The 20,384-nt window shown below is 38.1% G+C and overlaps 2 protein-coding genes across 2 annotated transcripts; both read right to left on the bottom strand.

Moving 5' to 3' along the window:
• Positions 1-1,279: 1,279 nt before the first annotated feature.
• On the bottom strand, positions 1,280-9,550 carry LOC131938854 (F-box/LRR-repeat protein 21-like). Its single transcript, XM_059297078.1, has 8 exons — positions 9,333-9,550; positions 7,148-7,388; positions 6,796-7,035; positions 4,651-4,797; positions 3,220-3,416; positions 2,598-2,729; positions 2,226-2,299; positions 1,280-1,517 (listed from the first exon to the last, which is right to left on the bottom strand). Exons 1-8 carry the CDS (start codon positions 9,435-9,437, stop codon positions 1,349-1,351), a joined length of 1,305 nt encoding a protein of 434 aa, XP_059153061.1. The 5' UTR covers positions 9,438-9,550; the 3' UTR covers positions 1,280-1,348.
• Positions 9,551-12,651: 3,101 nt separating this feature from the next.
• LOC131938853 (F-box only protein 39-like) lies at positions 12,652-18,947 on the bottom strand. Its single transcript, XM_059297077.1, has 8 exons — positions 18,752-18,947; positions 17,671-17,908; positions 17,345-17,587; positions 16,901-17,047; positions 15,880-16,076; positions 13,380-13,517; positions 12,998-13,071; positions 12,652-12,805 (listed from the first exon to the last, which is right to left on the bottom strand). The coding sequence occupies exons 1-8, from the start codon at positions 18,848-18,850 to the stop codon at positions 12,652-12,654; spliced, it is 1,290 nt and encodes a 429-aa protein (XP_059153060.1). The 5' UTR covers positions 18,851-18,947.
• Positions 18,948-20,384: the final 1,437 nt, after the last annotated feature.

Raw genomic sequence — 20,384 nt, 5'->3', positions numbered from 1 at the left:
TACTCTAAAATCTAAGCAAACACCGTATTGTTTACAGGAAGTTTGAAAAGATGGGTTACACATAATTTGATGACGTTTATCTCATGGAACAATTAAAAACGTGTAGAAATCTAACAGATTAATTTTAATATTTTAACAATTTATTCGGGGTTTATTTACACCTATATTTAAATAATAAAACATAGTTATGGTTTCTTTTGTTACTTTCTTACGAATTTGATCCATGTTTTTTTTATACAATTATATGTATAAATTTTAAAAAATTAAATAAAGCCAATAGTCTTACAAAAACGCATGGGTCTCTAAATTATGTAAAATTAATAATTAAAATTTTATAAGTGACCCCCGCTTTTCTTCACGATTAAAATTATTCACGTATAGGTGCATTTTATATATCAAAACAATTATTTTCTTATCTTAGTGTACATATTTAAAATCTTGTTAGATCCGTAGAAGAGTCCTGAATTGTGTTGTTTTTTTCTTACTGTTCAATTAATTTTAAAAAAAAATATTATCTTAATTAAAACTGAAACAAATTCAGAAATTAAATACTTTTAGAATTAATAATATTAAAGTTTCAAATGCAGAGTGTGAACGAAAGTTTACTTTGACACTAGGTTCCACTAAACAAATGAATGACCATGTTAAATTTGGCAATATTTTAAATGATATTGGTATCAAACATTAATACTCTCGGGTTGTTTATATTACCGCATCTGTTATTGCTAATGTTAATATTTTTAAAAGAATTTTACTGGTCATGCTTGATTTTTCATTCTAATTTACGCATGTCTACTTAACACGAGAATGTCTTTGTTTTCGTTTACATGAAATAATGAAGTCCGAAAAATACCAAATATTTTAATAATTACTTTTATTTTAATAGCATCGAACCCGATTTTTGTAACATTCAACGAAACTTTTTAACCTACTCTCGTTGGTGTCATTTAACTTTATGTGTTGTAAAATGTAACGTGATAACACAAGTTATTATTTCAGTGACTTTAAGTGAATGCTTCTATGTGTAGACATTTAACTGTATTTTCCTAGGTACTACAAACACTTGACCTTTAGTTGAAGCATCTTGCTTAAATTATAACTCAGACCTCACTCTAATTTTAGTCATTCAATTCAAGCAGTCACATATTTATTCTTAAACAAGAAGACACTCTGTGTTGATGCGTGTGTTTTATGTTACAACTTTAAAATTGAAAGTCGTTTAATTAAATCTTTTAAGAAAAACATAAAGGACCAAAATATAATTTGTACAACACTGTTTTAATAACAAAATCTAAACTCAATGGTAAACCATTCAACATAGAGCACAGTACAGCAAACACCATCAGTGTCAGACTGAAGGACTGCCATTGACTTTGTGACCGTTCAGTATGACATCATACGACACTGGACATCGCGTCATGACATCTGTGATGACGAACATGTAATCGTCCTGGTCACTTCTCCTGTCACAGGTGACATCTACAGACACGGAGTCCAGGTGCCTGCAAGTCTGGAAACTGTGGGAAGACATTAGGCGGGATGGCACATACGTGTATGCTACATAGTTTATGGTACATAATTGTATGCTACATACGTGTATACTACATACGTGTAAGCTACACACATACGTGTATAACTCTGGATACACAAATATCAATATACACATTCCATATAGTTCGGCTACAATGTATTTACAGCACAATAGTGCTTTGTTAATTATCCCAACACTACTAGATCGTACAAAGTGTTGATTAAATACATTATTTGCAATATAGGACACAGTTGAGCTATGTACAGTTGATGTCATGCACCTAAATTAAAGTCTTGAATGTCAAATTTACACATTTACTTTTTTTTACTATGGGATTGCTGGGGGGGGGGGCTGAAAATGTGGTAAAACATTGTTTGTTATCGTGTCATGTTAACTACTGTTACAATTGTGATATTAGAGGTTGGCAGATGTCTTTACACAGTGCTCGCTTTAAAATCCTCCAGTTGCTTGATTTCCTCAGTAGCTAATGCTACATTAAGAAATGTTAAACACAGCTCTACCTCTCAGTATGCGCACACAATTTTAAATGAGCACACAACTAGCATATACAATGTGAACTGATATAAGCACACAACTAGCACATACAATGTGAACTGATATAAGCACACAACTAGCATATACAATATCAACTGATATAAGCACACAACTAGCACACCAAGCAGTGATAACCCACCTTTTAAACAACAGCTCAAAGCATATCTTGTCCAGCCGTACACCAGTTTTTAGCTCTATATGGTGTAAGGTGTTCTATCAAAATAAAAAATATATTAGCTCTACATGGTGTAAAGTGTTCTATCAAAATAAAAAACATATTAGCACTTGAGACTTGATTCAATTAGCTTTCTTTTCATTAGTAATATTTTAAAAATTGGGTTTTAGATCAAATCCCATAACTCAATTTTCACCCACCTATCATACAGCAATTCTGTTCAAACATTAGTTTCCAATTCTAAAGTGAAATGTGTAACAAAGCTAGAGTTGCAAGACACTTGTCAAACTTTGTGTATATGTCTTGTACTGGCCCTGGCATTTGGTTCAGACTCACCTGAAAGTCACGTGATACCCGCTGAAAGAACTGTTCTATGTTTTGAATGGCGATGAGACCAGCGTCCCAGCTGACTTTGTATAATGGCATGGAGAGTGTGAGGATTTCACTTGGTCCTTGGTCAAAAAATGCCTTTAGAAAAACATATTAAAGGTACGTCACTATATGTGTATTAGTACAGTACAGTACAGTACAGTACAGTACAGTGCAGTACGGTACGGTACGGTACGGTACGGTACGGTACGGTACAGTACAGTACAGTACAGTACAGTACAGTACAGTACAGTACAGTACAGTATAGTACAGTACAGTACAGTACAGTACAGTACAGTACAGTACAGTACAGTACAGTACGGTACAGTACAGTACCTCCAAACCACGACGTCATAAATTATACTACACTATCATAATAAATGTAATGTGTATTTTCTTTTCTGTAGACCTCGACGATTTTTTTGTAAAAAAATGTTATACAAGCACACTTATATATATATATATATATATATATATATATATATATATATATATATATATATATATATATATATATATATATATATATATATGTATGTATGTTTGTGTATGTATGTGTGTGTGTGTTTTAAGCATACAAACTACCCACCTGTTTCGGTTTGTTGATCGACACAACAGCTTGGAGCTCTGGACACGCTGCTGTCAGCTGCTGCCATGCTGCACAGGTAATTTTATCAGCCGAGGAATCGCCATCCGCTCGAAGTGTGATCACTTTCAGGTTTGGTGAGTTCTTGGCCAGATTTAGCAGCAGATCATCACACAGGTGGTCGTAGCTCAGCTCCAGGTCTGAAAGTCACATGGGCAAGAATATTATGTTACGTTATGGGTCGTGTTGAAACGTTGCGTGTAAATAAAAAAAATAATAGACCACTAAATAAATTAGAATTGAAACGTTGCGTGTAAAATTAAGCGGGAGTCGTCTCCACTAAACTTTCTACATATTCTTACATAAAAGTACGGGGGATGGCAACCGGGGATTTAGATATGCTTTTTAATCATTTTTTTTTTTACAAACTTTTTAAAATAGAATAGAATCTCGTAGAAAAGAATATCGCATCAAGAGAACAGCAAACAATGCGTATATAATAGTGCGGATCATAATCACTTTATAAATTTATTTTTTGGTTGAGAAATCGGAAACATCGTAAAGTACTACTTTCCGATTACCGGAAATTACTTAAAATTTGACAAAACGCAAAGAATTAGATATTTTACTTATATGTGAAATTTCCTCTAACTATAAGAAATAGCATTCAAGTTAAAGGCTTTTGAAAAATCAAAAGTTGAACTAGTTCTACTTCCGGTTACCGGAAATCGCAGATAAGTTGATACAGAACGTTTTGTGAAAATCACGATTTTGATTTTTTTACGCGATTACAATACTTCCTCTATACTTCGTACAGGAGAAAGTAAAAAAAAACATTACGAGCTGGATGAAAAAAGCTAAGATCATCTGTTTTAAATACAAAGACGTAAAAAAAATCTTATTAGCTTTGGATGATCATACTGAACTTAAGCTAGTGCGCGGAATCTACCTAGCTCTGATGGGTACCTTAGGCCATTCAGCTCTAATGGGTACCTGTGTCCACTCCGTTCTGATGGGTACCTGTGTCCACTCAGTTCTGATGGGTACCTGAGTCTACCCAGTTCTGATGTGTACCTGAGTCTACCCAGCTCTGATGGGTACCTGGCTCTAGTCCACCCAGGCTGATGGGTACCTGAGTCTACCCAGCTCTAATGGGTACCTGAGTCTACCCAGCTCTGATGGTTACCTGAGTCTACCCAGCTATGATGGGTACCTAACTCACGTAAGTGAAAATAAGAGCAGTTGTGTATTGTGCTATCTCTTCATATGCTGGGGTCGCAAAAAAGAGAAGCTCTAATTCATCCTTCCTATTTTTCGTCAGGTTAATTTACCTACATAGTTATTTTAACATTTTCACAGGGATTAACCAAATTATTGGCTAAAATAAGCGAGACAAAATAGGACAACAAGTACTGGACACCGTAGAGAACGTACCTGACAAGTTTTTGAAGCTGCAGACAGAGTTGACGAATTTGGACAAAGCTGTAGGGCAGGTTAACTTACTCTGGAAGAATTTATTTAGCACAAGCGTGTGGACTGTGCTGCTACAGTTGGTGGTGACAGCCTTCAATAGCTCTAACCCTGGGGGTGTTAGAGTCGTTTATAGTATCGGGTAAGTTAGGACTAGGACATACGTGTGTTTAATTAGATCATACATGTGTTGAATAAGACAATATATGTGTTTAAAAAGACCATACATGTGTTTAATAAGACTAAACATGTTTTTAATAAGACCATATATGTGTTTAATTAGATCATACATGTTTTTAATAACACCATATATGTTTGATAAGACCATATATGCCAGAGTAGAGCCTTCATAAACATCAGACAAAGATGACTGACCATGTTAAATAGACATCAGACAAAGATGACTGACCATGTTAAATAAACATCAGACAAAGATGACTGACCATGTTAAATAGACATCAGACAAAGATGACTGACCATGTTAAATAGACATCAGACAAAGATGACTGACCATGTTAAATAGACATCAGACAAAGATGACTGACCATGTTAAATAGACATCAGACAAAGATGACTGACCATGTTAAATAGACATCAGACAAAGATGACTGACCATGTTAAATAGACATCAGACAAAGATGACTGACAATGTTAAATAGACATCAGACAAAGATGACTGACAATGTTAAATAGACATCAGACAAAGATGACTGACCATGTTAAATAGACATCAGACAAAGATGACTGACCATGTTAAATAGACATCAGACAAAGATGACTGACAATGTTAAATAGACATCAGACAAAGATGACTGACCATGTTAAATAGACATCAGACAAAGATGACTGACAATGTTAAATAGACATCAGACAAAGATGACTGACCATGTTAAATAGACATCAGACAAAGATGACTGACAATGTTAAATAGACATCAGACAAAGATGACTGACCATGTTAAATAGACATCAGACAAAGATGACTGACCATGTTAAATAGACATCAGACAAAGATGACTGACCATGTTAAATAGACATCAGACAAAGATGACTGACCATGTTAAATAGACATCAGACAAAGATGACTGACCATGTTAAATAGACATCAGACAAAGATGACTGACCATGTTAAATAGACATCAGACAAGGATGACTGGCCATGTTAAATAGACATCAGACAAAGATGACTGACCATGTTAAATAGACATCAGACAAAGATGACTGACCATGTTAAATAGACATCAGACAAAGATGACTGACCATGTTAAATAGACATCAGACAAGGATGACTGGCCATGTTAAATAGACATCAGACAAAGATGACTGACCATGTTAAATAGACATCAGACAAAGATGACTGACCATGTTAAATAAACATCAGACAAAGATGACTGACCATGTTAAATAGACATCAGACAAAGATGACTGACCATGTTAAATAGACATCAGACAAAGATAACTGACAATGTTAAATAGACATCAGACAAAGATGACTGACCATGTTAAATAGACATCAGACAAAGATAACTGACAATGTTAAATAGACATCAGACAAAGATGACTGACCATGTTAAATAGACATCAGACAAAGATGACTGACCATGTTAAATAGACATCAGACAAAGATGACTGACCATGTTAAATAGACATCAGACAAAGATGACTGACCATGTTAAATAGACATCAGACAAAGATGACTGACCATGTTAAATAGACATCAGACAAAGATGACTGACCATGTTAAATAGACATCAGACAAAGATGACTGACCATGTTAAATAGACATCAGACAAAGATGACTGACCATGTTAAATAGACATCAGACAAAGATGACTGACCATGTTAAATAGACATCAGACAAAGATGACTGACCATGTTAAATAGACATCAGACAAAGATGACTGACCATGTTAAATAGACATCAGACAAAGATGACTGACCATGTTAAATAGACATCAGACAAAGATGACTGACCATGTTAAATAGACATCAAACAAAGATGACTGAACATGTTAAATAGACATCAGACAAAGATGACTGACCATGTTAAATAGACATCAAACAAAGATGACTGACCATGTTAAATAAACATCAGACAAAGATGACATACCTTGTTTGAAAGACATCGGGCTGTTGCTGAGATCCAATACACGCAGCTGATGTTGTTGGCCCAGTAGATTAGTCAGGAGATTACAGATTATACTCGTAGACTTCACGTCGGATACATTACAATTATCCAAATATTGCAAGTTGGTCATCTTAAAGGTCACTAGTCGTTGGTTGCGTGAGTTGATTAAGTTAGCCAGAAACTGATACACCTCTTCGTTACAATATATCAAGCCTTTCGGCTCTGTGAAGAGGAACAAACCAAACATATTTGTTCTTGAGGAAATAATATAAAGCAATTCATGCGCAGGACTTTCGACTTTTTTAATTTTAATACCAACGTGAATTATCTTTACCTGGGTAATCAGCTCTAAAGTGACGTAATGATTGGCCAGCGATTCTCACAAATCTGACGGCTCTTGTCCGACTTTTTGCATTGAAAACAAAATCTCCGGACTGCCACAGGGAAGGCTCTGAGAGTGGGCGGAGCCAAGACTTGCAGGTGAGGGCGGCGTGGTACTTGTCGCTGTTGTCGTTCAGGTAACGGAAGACTTGCAGCAGAATCTCGTACGGCAGCTGACTCCAGTCAGGTGGTGCCTGCAAGTTTCAGGGTGAAGAAAATGTAGAGGGTTAGGTTGTCTAATATTTTTAGTACCATCTTTGATATAGAAACTTCATATCTCGGGACAAAAGAAACATAGGTAAAATGAAGTAGGACTAATATCTCTTGACATCGGCATGTTCCCGGTCGTCTTTACTTTCCCGAACGTGAGTCAAATGTCCATCAGAACTGGAATGACTCAGAAACCTCACCCAGACTCCTGTCCTTAGTGATATTTGAGTTCATAATTTTTGGGTTAGCCGTCGAGGTCTCTATGAGGTCAGTTACTGCCTGCAAGTTTTAGAATGAACAAAATACTGAAGGTTTAATGCCTATTAGCTATATAGTATATACAAATCTTCTTTCGGGCTTAACGACCCATAGGGCAGATGAAGTAGAGTTAATGTTTTTTTTTACTTTGCCTTATGTAGGGATAGTATGATCAACAGTATGTTTATAACGTGATTCAGGTACCCATCAGAGCTGGGTGGACTCAGTGAGTCAGGTACCCATCAGAGCTGGGTGGACTCAGTGAGTCAGGTGCCCATCAGAGCTGGGTGGACTCAGTGAATCAGGTACCCATCAGAGCTGGGTGGACTCAGTGAATCAGGTACCCATCAGAGCTGGGTGGACTCAGTGAGTCAGGTACCCATCAGGGCTGGGTGAACTCAGTGAGTCAGGTACCCATCAGGGCTGGGTGGACTCAGTGAGTCAGGTACCCATCAGAGCTGGGTGGACTCAGTGAGTCAGGTACCCATCAGAGCTGGGTGGACTCAGTGAGTCAGGTACCCATCAGAGCTGGGAGGACTCAGTGAGTCAGGTACACATCAGAGCTATGTGGACTCAGTGAGTCAGGTACCCATCAGAGCTGGGTGGACTCAGTGAGTCAGGTACCCATCAGAGCTGGGAGGACTCAGTGAGTCAGGTACACATCAGAGCTATGTGGACTCAGTGAGTCAGGTACCCATCAGAGCTGGGTGGACTCAGTGAGTCAGGTACACATTAGAGCTGGGTGGACTCAGTGAGTCAGGTACCCATCAGAGCTGGGTGGACTCAGTGAGTCAGGTACCCATCAGAGCTGGGTGGACTCAGTGAGTCAGGTACCCATCAGAGCTGGGTGGACTCAGTGAGTCAGATACCCATCAGGGCTGGGTGGACTCAGTGAGTCAGGTACCCATCAGAGCTGGGTGGACTCAGTGACTCCCAGCCGAACCGAGATCTGAACTCGATACTACTTGGTCCAGCTCTCTGCCAACTGACCACGCCACTCGATGGGTACATAGTCGTACTTCAATGGATAACATAAATGTAGCATGATCTGTGTAGATAAACATAGATGTAGCATGATCTGTATAGATAAAAATAGATGTAGCATGATCTGTATTGATAAACATAGATGTAGCATGATATTATAGATAAACATAGATGTAGCATGATCTGTATAGATAAACATAGATGTAGCATGATCTGTATAGATAAACATAGATGTAGCAAGATCTGTATTGATAAACATAGATGTAGCATGATCTGTATTGATAAACATAAATGCAGCATGATCTGTATAGATAAACATAAATGTAGCATGATCTGTATAGATAAACATAAATGTAGCATAATATTATAGATAAACATAGATGTAGCATGATCTGTGTAGATAAACATAGATGTAGCATGATCTGTATAGATAAACATAGATGTAGCATGATCTGTGTAGATAAACATAGATGTAGCATGATCTTTATTGATAAACATAAATGTAGCATGATCTGTATAGATAAACATAGATGTAGCATGATCTGTATAGATTAACATAGATGTAGCATGATATTATAGATAAACATAAATGTAGCATGATCTGTGTAGATAAACATAGATGTAGCATGATCTGTATTGATAAACATAAATGTAGCATGATCTGTATTGAGAAAGAGACAACCTACCAATCGCTGATCTGCAAATTTCAGGCCCCGCTTACCGACGTTCCCCTCACAGTCGACTAGATCTACCGTCACACGCTTCAGGCGTTTGTTCGCCCCTTCTGACATTATTCAGCTTTTCACGCAAAATATTAGCCAGATATATATTTAATAACGTTAAAATTATGAGCTTTAAACAACTAAAAAACCTTGATCTAAACTACCGCCATATTTACATGAAATATGCTACACACACATTGATGACGTTTAAAGCAGGATCATTTGTTTCCAAATTGTTCAAAATTTGTGTTGCCAGAAATAATATTTTTCAACCAAAATTTCATATTTTAAAACGTTAGTGCAATGAGTACAAAATTACTTCCAGTATTATTAAGGCTAGAAATAGTCAAAGACATAATTGTTAGTAATAAAATAGTAATTCAGCTAACACTTTTATTTTTAATTTGGATTAGTAGAGTCAGGGTGTTGTGGTGATTGAGGATGTTATATTATTTGATATAAATAAAATAGTACGGTATACTCCATAAATCACTATTGTGTATTTTTATCATGGAGAACAATTGTTCAGACTTCTAATGTTTTATTCTCCCTGGCCATTCCGGTATACTTCAAGGAGAGGTTAAGGGCAGTTTTTGAAAATATATAAATTGATAAAATAATAATTCTAAACGGCTTTTTAACGGTTTTTATTTGATACAAAAATATAAAAATTAGTGTAATCAATGGTTCCCAAATCCCAAACAGATTAAATTTTTATAAATGTAGCTATACTTTTATCACTTGCCATATTTTATTTTTTTTAAAAATTTAATATGATTACAAAGACTTTTCGTGTCTATTTTTGTTTTTAGTTAAATAGTTGTCTGAAAGGAATCGCGATGAAGGGAGTTGTCCCGTGTTATGTAGCCCTATATATGCGGGGATGTATGCGTATCTATCTATATATATATAATTCTCTTCTTCGAGCCGTTATAAAACAAGCTGCAAACGCTCCCCCTACCTCCCCACCCCTACATGATTTTAGTGAGCTGTGTTCACTCTAAATGTTTACAAGCAGAGCCAACGATTTTAAACGTAGGGGGGGAGGAGGGGGGGGAGGGAAGGGGGGGGGGGTTATGGTCCTTAACGAGCTACTTATAGTGTTTTAAAGAAATATTTTCAGTGTCAGCGTTGGTACTGTCGAATTCACAAATTATGAATTATTGAAAATTAGAAACAACTAAATAGCGGCGTATGTTATGCTGCGGGCCGGCTCGTATATATAATTCTCTTCTGGGAGCCGTTAGAAAACAAGCTGCAAACGCGCCTTGCAATCCCCTCTCTTCCTCTCTGTCGCTACCACCCCCCCCCACCCCCCTCACATGGTCTGTTGAGCTGTGGTTCACGCTAAATAAATGTTTATATTTTACAATCGTAGAGCTGGGTTTGGTGACGGCTATTAGGGGCAGATAATTCAGTTTGAAACGATTATAAACTTAGAGGAGGTACCTAAGAGGAGGCTGCTTACACGGGGGGGGGGGGGGGGTTAGTGTAAAGCAAATATTTTCAGTGGCAGCATTGGTACTGTCGAATTCACAAATTATGAATTACTGAAAAGTAGAAAAAAAACAACAACTAAATAGCGGCGTATGATACACCGCGGGTCGGCTCGTGTGATATATCACATTTGTTGTGATTTAGGTCATACACGTCTTTTACTCATTACTGTCTAGATATATCTGTCCGACGGAAGTCTATTTTTTTTATTGACCATTGACTTTGTACAATTGAGCGATAGCCCCAAGCCGTCCACAAGCTGTCCACAAGCTGTCCCCAAGACGTCCCTAAGCTGTTCCCAAACTCCTCCTGTCCCCAAGATGTCCCCAAGATGTCCCTAAGCTGTCCCCAAGCTGTCCCCAAAATGTCCCCAAACCACCCCCCCCCCCCCAAGCTGCCCCCCCCCCCCAAAGCTGTCCACAAATTGCCGAGCTTTTAGGATAGGACCTTGTTTGCCCTCAACATTTGCGATTCGTGATTTCGCTGCTTTAACTTCTCAATTTTTAAAGATTGAAGCAAAGTGTTTTGTCACTAAAAATATAAATTAACTTGGCATGACCAGGCCACGTAGGTTATTAAAGTATAATTTTATTTAAAAAATATTTATCGTAAAATGTTAAGTACAATGTAGTTTATTAAAGTATAATTTTATTAAAAAAATATTTATCGTAAAATGTTGAGTACAATGAAGTCTTTTCAGAGATCGTTCACGGATTCTCTGTACAGCCAATCAATGTTTGGCTTTAGAAAGTGAAAATGAAAATAAATAGAAATGTAGCTTTAATTAAACATAAAAAATATATTTTTATTCATTTTACTGGTTTTGAAACTTTTACATTACCCAATTTTTAAACATTAAATTTTTGAATTCGTTTCAAGTTTAATTATTATTTTTACGACCGCTAAGAATGGAAAATTGACAAAAAAACTTTTTTTTTTAAAATGTGTGACAGCAATGATGATTTTCGTCACCACGTAGATGTCAATGAAAAAAAAACCCATTTAACTCGTTTTCAAATTCTAAGTACTTGAGAAATAAAAGTAAACGCTTAACTGTTTTTCTAAACCCTGAAACTGACATGTTCTATTAAAAAAAGAATACGTTTCCTAAAGTCGAAATTGTTTTGTTAAATTCAAATAAAATATGTGTACTTGTTTGAGTATGTTTGTAAGATAGACACAATTTTCACGGCTTTTGTTGAAATAACCGTTTTGATTATAAATCGTGAAACTGCAAGTGTTTAAAAAAAGAAATAAATTCAGATATTAATTTTAACAACACAGCTTTAATAATGAAAGATATTCGTTAACCGTCAAATATAGTGCACTGCATAGCACTCAGCACATTATGCACTGTACAACAAAGGGTGCACTGCACATCACCCAGCACATGATGCACTGTACAACAAAGGGTGCACTGTACATCACCCAGCACATGATGCACTGTACAACAAAGGGTGCACTGTACATCACCCAGCACATGATGCACTGTACAACAAAGGGTGCACTGCACATCACCCAGCACATGATGCACTGTACAACAAAGGGTGCACTGCACATCACCCAGCACATGATGCACTGTACAACAAAGGGTGCACTGCACATCACCCAGAACATGGTGCACTGTACAACAAAGGGTGCACTGTACATCACCCAGAACATGGTGCACTGTACAACAAAGGGTGCACTGTACATCACCCAGCACATGATGCACTGTACAATAAAGGGTGCACTGTACATCACCCAGAACATGGTGTCCTGTACAGACGTACCACAACGATAAGTTTTAATTCACTATTTGACCGTTCAGTGTGACGTCACATGACACTGGGTACAGAGCCGTGACATCTCTGATGGTCAGATTGTACATCTCCACGTCACCGCTCATGTCGAAGGTCAAACCTAGCGACAAGGTTTCCAGATGTTTGCACGGCTGTAAACTGTGGACAAACAGATAAAGTAGATTTTGCATACAAGTAAATGGCTTAAAGATACAGCAAACGTACTTCTCTAGGCGGGAGGAAAGAGACATTACGATATTTTCTACTAGGTTGGTGGTCTTTAGAAATAGCGTATAGCTGAAATAAAAGCTTACACATATAGAAAACGTACAACTGTCATGGTTAACATACCTTTTAAACAACTTTTCAAAGCTTTCCGTATCTAGACGGACACCAGTTTGAAGTTCCAGATGGTGTATGGTGTTCTGTAAAACATACACACACATTTGTTGAATAAATCAATGTTGTTAATATAATTGTTTGCTAACATCCAACTTTTGCTTTAAGATTTGTCTCCTACAGGCTACCCAGTCTAACATTAGAGTTTTGCTTTAAGAAATATCTGCTACACGCTACCCAGTCAAACATTAGTTTTGCTTTAAGATCTGTCTGCTACAGGCTACCCAGTCAAACGGTGTGTGAGATAAACACTACAGATCAAACATTTATCACAGACACGCATGTCAAAGCAGGGTTTACCCGTGCACTGTCCCACCCCTCTTATGTAACTAACCTGGAAGTGAAGACGAACATGCTCAAAGAACGCGTCAATGTTTTCTATGGCAATTAATCTGCCCGCGTCCCAGTGGAGTTGGTACAACGGCATGAAGGGCGTCAGTATTTCAATTGTTGATTCATCGAAGTGCGACTCCTAAATAACATTGAGATATATATGCAATCTCAATGACTAGGCTGTGGCTATATATATATATATATATATATGTTACGGTCAAAGCCCGAAGTGTGGCCAAACCCCGGATTGGCCGGCCAATGCGCGGATTGGCCGGCTCTCTTGGCCAAAGCCCGAAGAACTTAGAACTAAGATCGGATTTCGTACATTGGCCGGCCAATGCGCGCACTGGCCGGGACGTACTGGCCAAAGTCCGAAGTACTTAAACTTGACAGCGTATTTTGTACATTGGCCGGCCAATGCGCGCATTGGCCGGGATGTCTTGGCCAATGTTGTATCTAGACTAAGTTGAGATCGCGTTTTAATTATTCTGGGTGCGGTTTCATTGTGAGTAACGTATTGTTTAGCTCTTGTTTGTATAGCATTCTATATGCAATGCGACATGGATCAAAAGGGCCGTCAGACCAAGAGACAGACATAGCAAATGGCTGTCAAAAGAAAAAAATGTAAATCCATGTTAGTTTCCATATATGGGCTACAACTGTATGTGACAGCCTCCTCCATGATGACGAGGTGAGACAATCATCAAAGAACAAAATCAAAGACAGTCGGCGTCACCGACCACGTGCAACAAGACGGAACGTTCAAAAGACTTTTCCGCGTTCCTAGATGTTCAAAACATGATGATGACATGGATGCAAACAAATGAATCAGCTCATTGGGCTGAGAGTCTCAAATTCATTCAATTTATGAAAAATCGTTCTTTTCATCAAGGAATCCAACAATCACCATACGAAGCCTTGTTTGGATGCAAAGCAAAAGTGGGACTTAGCACTTCAAATCTACCAAGCGAGGCTCTCAATAAAATAGTTACTGAGGAAGATCTTGAGAACATTGAACAAGAAATGGAGGTTGCCATAAATGCAACTACATCCTCAGCTAACACATCTACTGCCGTGGCGGAACGTCCATACCAGTTACGTGACAATAATGTGGCCAACAGATTCTGTATAGTTTGTGAAAAACATTGTAGTGCAGCTCATTCTTGTGGATCCTGTGGCAAAGATGTCCATGCTATTTGTGGAGTACCCAATGAAGCAGACGAAGGGTACGGAGGGAACATTACCTGCAGATTGTGTCACAACAAACAAGACATCATGTAACACAGGTCAGCAGCTCATACTGGCTTGAAAACTCAAGGTGCTAAGATGCTTAAAACATCAAATACAAAATTTAAAGATGGTGAAGTGGGTGACAATGTACGCATCCGTGTTCCAGATGTTGACAAAGGTCACGGTGATCCCCAAAGCGTGATTGCAGTTGTCATGAGCGTCGAGGGCGGTTTCTACAAATTAGGAACGGAACATGGTGTTGTAAAACAACTGTATGCTAGAAGTGTGTTTTCAATTCTTCACAAAAACTGCTCTTATTGTCGTCAGTTGGCACTGAGGAAAAATCACTACGAACCATCGCATCTTCATCGCATCTTCACAATCATTGACTGGGGGCCAAGGCTACACTCGCTGCAATTGCACAACCAAGTGTACAACAAATCGCTGCAAGTGTAAAAATAACAAGCTGCTGTGTAATTCTAAATGCCATAAAAGTTCAACTTGTTGTAACAAATGATAATATTGATTGATTGTAGTACAATAAAAAATTTGAATGTTTCTGTCATTTACTTTAATTAATAATCAATAAAGACTTAATTTCATGATCCTACCGGCATAAAAAAACCCAAAATCTGCTCATGATCTTCTAATTAAGACTTTGGCCGGTCCACCATGGCCAGTCCGCGGACTGGCCGGGACTGGCCGGCCAAAGGCCGAAATCAAGAGCTATTTCAGACTTTGGCCGGTCCACAATGGCCAGTCTGCGGATTGGCCGGCCAAAGGCCGAAATGAAGCAAAGTTTCGGACTTTGACCGACCTATGAGAGGCGATATTGGCCAATGCGCGGATTGGCCGGCCAATCCTAGCATTGGCCGACTTCGGGCTTTGACCGTAACATATATATATATATATATATATATATATATATATATATATATATATATATATATATATATATATATATATATATATATATATTTATATATATATACTTTTTTTAAATCAAGCTTAAACCATATAAATGTGATTTTCTGATATGTGACTTGATTAGCATTCTCGAAATTAACTGTATAATTAAATGTAATCAACTATAGCTTGTTTGCCTTATATACGAATAGCTTCCGTCGCGTAAAGGTAGACCTATTAAAAATATTTCTTTAACGACCATTGCTTTTGTTATTAATACATTTTTGTTTGTGTACATTTTACTTAATCAAAACTCGTGATATGGTAAGGTGTGTACACATGTTCGAAATATAAAAACTGCTTACATTTATCGACTTGATGAAAAATATTACTCTCAGCTCTGGACAAGCCTTTGAAAGCTTATTCCACGCTCCATAATACGTTTTACTTTCTAGTGGTGGGTGATTTATGGCTCGGACTGTCAGCACCTTCAGGCTTCTTGTTGTCTGTGCCAGGCGGAGCAGCAGGTCATCACACAGGTAGTCATAGCTCAGCTCCAGGTCTGAAAGTCACAAGGTGTGGTGTTATGTAAGTAGTCATAGCTTCAAGTGTAAAGGTGTGGCATTATGTAAGTAGTCATAGCTTCAGGTGTTAAGTCACAAGGTATGGTGTTATGTAAGTAGTCATAGCTACAGGTGTAAAGGTGTGGTGTTATGTAAGTAGTCGTAGCTTCAGGTGTAAAGTCACAAGGTATGGTGTTATGTAAGTAGTCATAGCTACAGGTGTAAAGGTGTGGTGTTATGTAAGTAGTCGTAGCTTCAGGTGTAAAGTCACAAGGTGTGGTGTTATGTAAGTAGTCGTAGCTTCAGGTGTAAAGTCACAAGGTATGGTGTTATGTAAGTAGTCATAGCTACAGGTGTAAAGGTGTGGTGTTATGTAAGTAGTCGTAGCTTCAGGTGTAAAGTCACAAGGTGTGGTGTTATGTAAGTAGTCGTAGCTTCAGGTGTAAAGTCACAAGGTATGGTGTTATGTAAGTAGTCATAGCTTCAGGTGTAAAGTCACAAGGTATGGTGTTATGTAAGTAGTCATAGCTTCAGGTGTAAAGTCACAAGGTGTGGTGTTATGTAAGTAGTCGTAGCTTCAGGTGTAAAGTCACAGAGTATGGCGGTAAGTGGTATGTTGGGCTGACTAGTGAATAAATATAGCTCTATATATCTCGATAAATTTATATCGGAGTCAAATAAATCAGGAATTTAATGTGGACTAAACAATTAAACTATGGTCAAAATCTATTTACAAGATTTGCCACAAACCGAAACACAAACAAGAAAGCAAACAAACAAACTAAATACAAGTTAATTATTACAACAGTTAATTGAAGGGTACCTGCCAAGTTACTAAAACAAGCGATGGCGGCGACAAAATCATCTCCCACGTAATGATTGTTCACCTGGTACACGAGAAGCCTGTCGATGGTCAGCTTTTGAATAGTCTTTGCGCAGTTTTTACTTGCAGCCTTCAATACTTTCAGCCCTGGGGGGGGGGGGGGAGGGGTTCGAATTGTTTTTATCATTTCCACACTAAATATGCAAGGGTCTTTGGCAAATATATACGCGCTTTATGCGTCGCGTTTCATTGTCTGATAACTAGATAGGTTAGGATTGGAACACTATATAATCTGATGACTGGATATATTAGGGTCGTAACCCTATTACTGAGTTTGGTCCACTACTCAACCAACTGAACTAAACTTGGTCCACTTGTAGACCACCAATAAAAAACTTCCCATTGTTACTAGCGTGCGTCGCCATTTCAACTTAAACTACTGACCTGCTTTAACGGAGAGTTGGCTGTTTCTGAGATCCAACTCACGAAGTTGCAGTTGGCCCTTTAATAGTTTTTTCAGGAGTTTAGTGACGTCAGATACATCCCTCATAAACTCTCCATCCACAGTTTTCTGTGCAAGTGCTAAATTAGTAAGCTTAAAGGTGAGGAGCTGATGGTTGCGTGAGTTTATTAAGTTACTTAGAAAACTGTACAAATTCGCTGTACCGGCTGTTTCATCTGCATTCTCTGTTAGAAATAGGAGTACATCAATGAAATTGTAAACAAATATTTTCACGACTAACAACTTTTATCACAACAAATTAAAGTACCCGAGCACTCTGTTTGAATGTGACGTAACGATTTCCCATTGATTTTCGCAAATTTGATGGCTTTTTCGTCACTCTTGGCGTTGAAAACAAAATTTCCGGAATGCCATAGGGACGGCTCTGAGAGTGGGCGGAGCCAAGAGTTGCAGGTGAGGGCGGCGTGGTACTTGTCGCTGTTGCTAAGGTAACGGAAGACTTTCAGTAGTATCTCGTACGGCAGCTGGCTCCATTCAAGTGGTGCCTGTACGTTTTAAATTTGACAAAAGGAGGAAGGTTATATCGTGACAACCTGTAGACCAGAGGCGTAGCGAGGGGGGTGGGCGGGGGGTGCGGACCGCACCGGGTGACACCACTTAGGGTGGTTTGATGGGGGGGGGGGGTGCAAATAGAAAGTTTGCCGTCGGGGTGCAAATCGAATGTTTTTCCCCGGGAAGGGTCGCTACGCCTCTGAGGAGTGACACCATTAAGTGCCGAATCGGGTAACTGGCGTGGTCGAGTCGGTATAGCTCATGGTTGCTCAACCGAAAAGTCTCGAGTTCGAACCCTCGGGCAGATGAGGCTCGTTAGCTGAGGACAGCCACTCTTCTAGGAGAGACATCTCCAAAATTAAACAACTGCTGCCTTGTAGTTTGTTCTTGGTTGGACAAAGGCTATGGAAGCAAATCCAAAAAGAAAAGCAGGTTGAAATCGGAGTCAATGGCCTCAATGGCGCATAACCAGTTGACACGTAACGCTTAATTGTGTTGGAGGCGTGGTCGAGTCAGCAAAAAGTGCATGGTTGATAAATTTGAACAAAGTCTCGAGTTCAAACTCACTGGCAGATAAATCTCGATCCCCTCCACTCTAATAATTAAGAACGAAGCAGAAGAAGAAGAAGGGTAACTCCCGACCTCGCTACGCCACTGCCGTAGACTACACTCAGAAGCGAGATCCTAACTCGGGGCTATTGGGTCAAGCTCTGTACCAACCGCTCACGCCATCCCACTCGATGGGGATATAGTCCACTTTTAAATGTTAGAATTACAAAATGTCCTACCTCAATGGGTAAAACAGATTTGATTCTAATAGGAAAAAAACGACCTACCAAACACTGATCTGTACATTTTGTACCACGCTTAGCCACGTCCCCCTCACTGTCCACATGGTCTACAGTCACACGCCCTGTGTTCGTCTCTTCTGACATGGATGCAGTTTGTTACATAACCGATATACCAGATATGGAATCTACATTAAAACATTTTCAAATTTGGAGCTTAAGATAGCTATCAACCAGTCTACGCCGTTTTGTTTACACCAAATGCGCTAGATCTACACACTAATTGATGACGTTTATTACAAATAAAAAGGATTATTTATTATTAGGCCTACAAGCTTTTATTTAACTTGGTTCCTCTGTCTGTTGTCATAGATTGAAACTCTTCTTACAGACACATTTGTTTCAAAGTTGGCACGTGTATCAAATCTTGAAGAAAATGCAATATGACATTAAATTGGACTTCATTGGATGCCTAATTAATGTTTTATTAATTAATTAATTTTATCTGAAATTACTACTCCTTCCGCACAATTATACACGCATTTTTATGTTTAATTGGTGCGCAATAGTTTTTAGTCATGCAACTCTATTGTAAATAAGTAAAGATATCAAATAAATAATAAAGTGAAGCACGCTTTTCTTTATAGATATTTATATATTAGTGTATTATAATATATTTAAAGAACATTGTTTATTTTCTCCTTTTTAGTGTATTATTCCATAAAAAGCTTGTTATTAAAAAAAATGTATGAACCTTTTAACTAATATGCGTGTTTCAAAAAAATAACTTTGAAGGGAGTTGTCCTGTGATATTTATAAATGTGGGGGATGAATGTGAATGTGATATGGCACATTTATGTCATTCAAGTCTATATATCTTTGCCCATAGCATCATAGTCAAGGTATATCTGTCCGACGGATTTTTTTATGGACCACTTGATTTTGAACAAATTTTGGTAGAGATCCCTAGCGGCACTTATCTTTTGGGATAGGGCCTTGGCTGTATAAAACAACTGGGATAGGACCTTGGCTGAATATAACAACTTGTATAATATCTCGGCTGCACTTAACTTTTGGGATAGGATCTTGGCTGCACTTAACTTTTGGGATAGGATCTTGGCTGCACTTAACTTTTGGGATAGGATCTTGGCTGCACTTAACTTTTGGGATAGGATCTTGGCTGAACTTAACTTTTGGGATAGGATCTTGGCTGCACTTAACTTTTGGGATAGGATCTTGGCTGCACTTAACTTTTGGGATAGGATCTTGGCTGCACTTAACTTTTGGGATAGGATCTTAGCTGTATTTAACTTTTGGGATAGGATCTTGGCTGTATTTAACTTTTGGGATAGGACATTGGCTGCATTTAACTTTTGGGATAGGATCTTGGCTGTATTTAACTTTTGGGATAGGATCTTGGCTGCACTTAACTTTTGGGATAGGATCTTAGCTGTATTTAACTTTTGGGCTAGGATCTTGGCTGTATTTAACTTTTGGGATAGGATCTTGGCTGCACTTAACTTTTAGGATAGGATCTTGGCTGTATTTAACTTTTGGGATAGGATCTTAGCTGTATTTAACTTTTGGGATACGATCTCGGCTGCAATTAACTTATCCAGTTCTAAATGGTAAAATTATAAGTCTTTTATCTCTAGAATTTTAAATAAACTGGTCATAACTA

This window comes from Physella acuta, unplaced genomic scaffold (genome assembly GCF_028476545.2).
Source record: "Physella acuta isolate Inbredline_101_S28 unplaced genomic scaffold, ASM2847654v3 ptg000258l, whole genome shotgun sequence".
NCBI classification, from domain to species: Eukaryota; Metazoa; Mollusca; class Gastropoda; family Physidae; genus Physella; species Physella acuta.
Note: the sequence above shows the minus strand (reverse complement) of the source record. Positions and strands in the feature narration are given on the sequence as shown.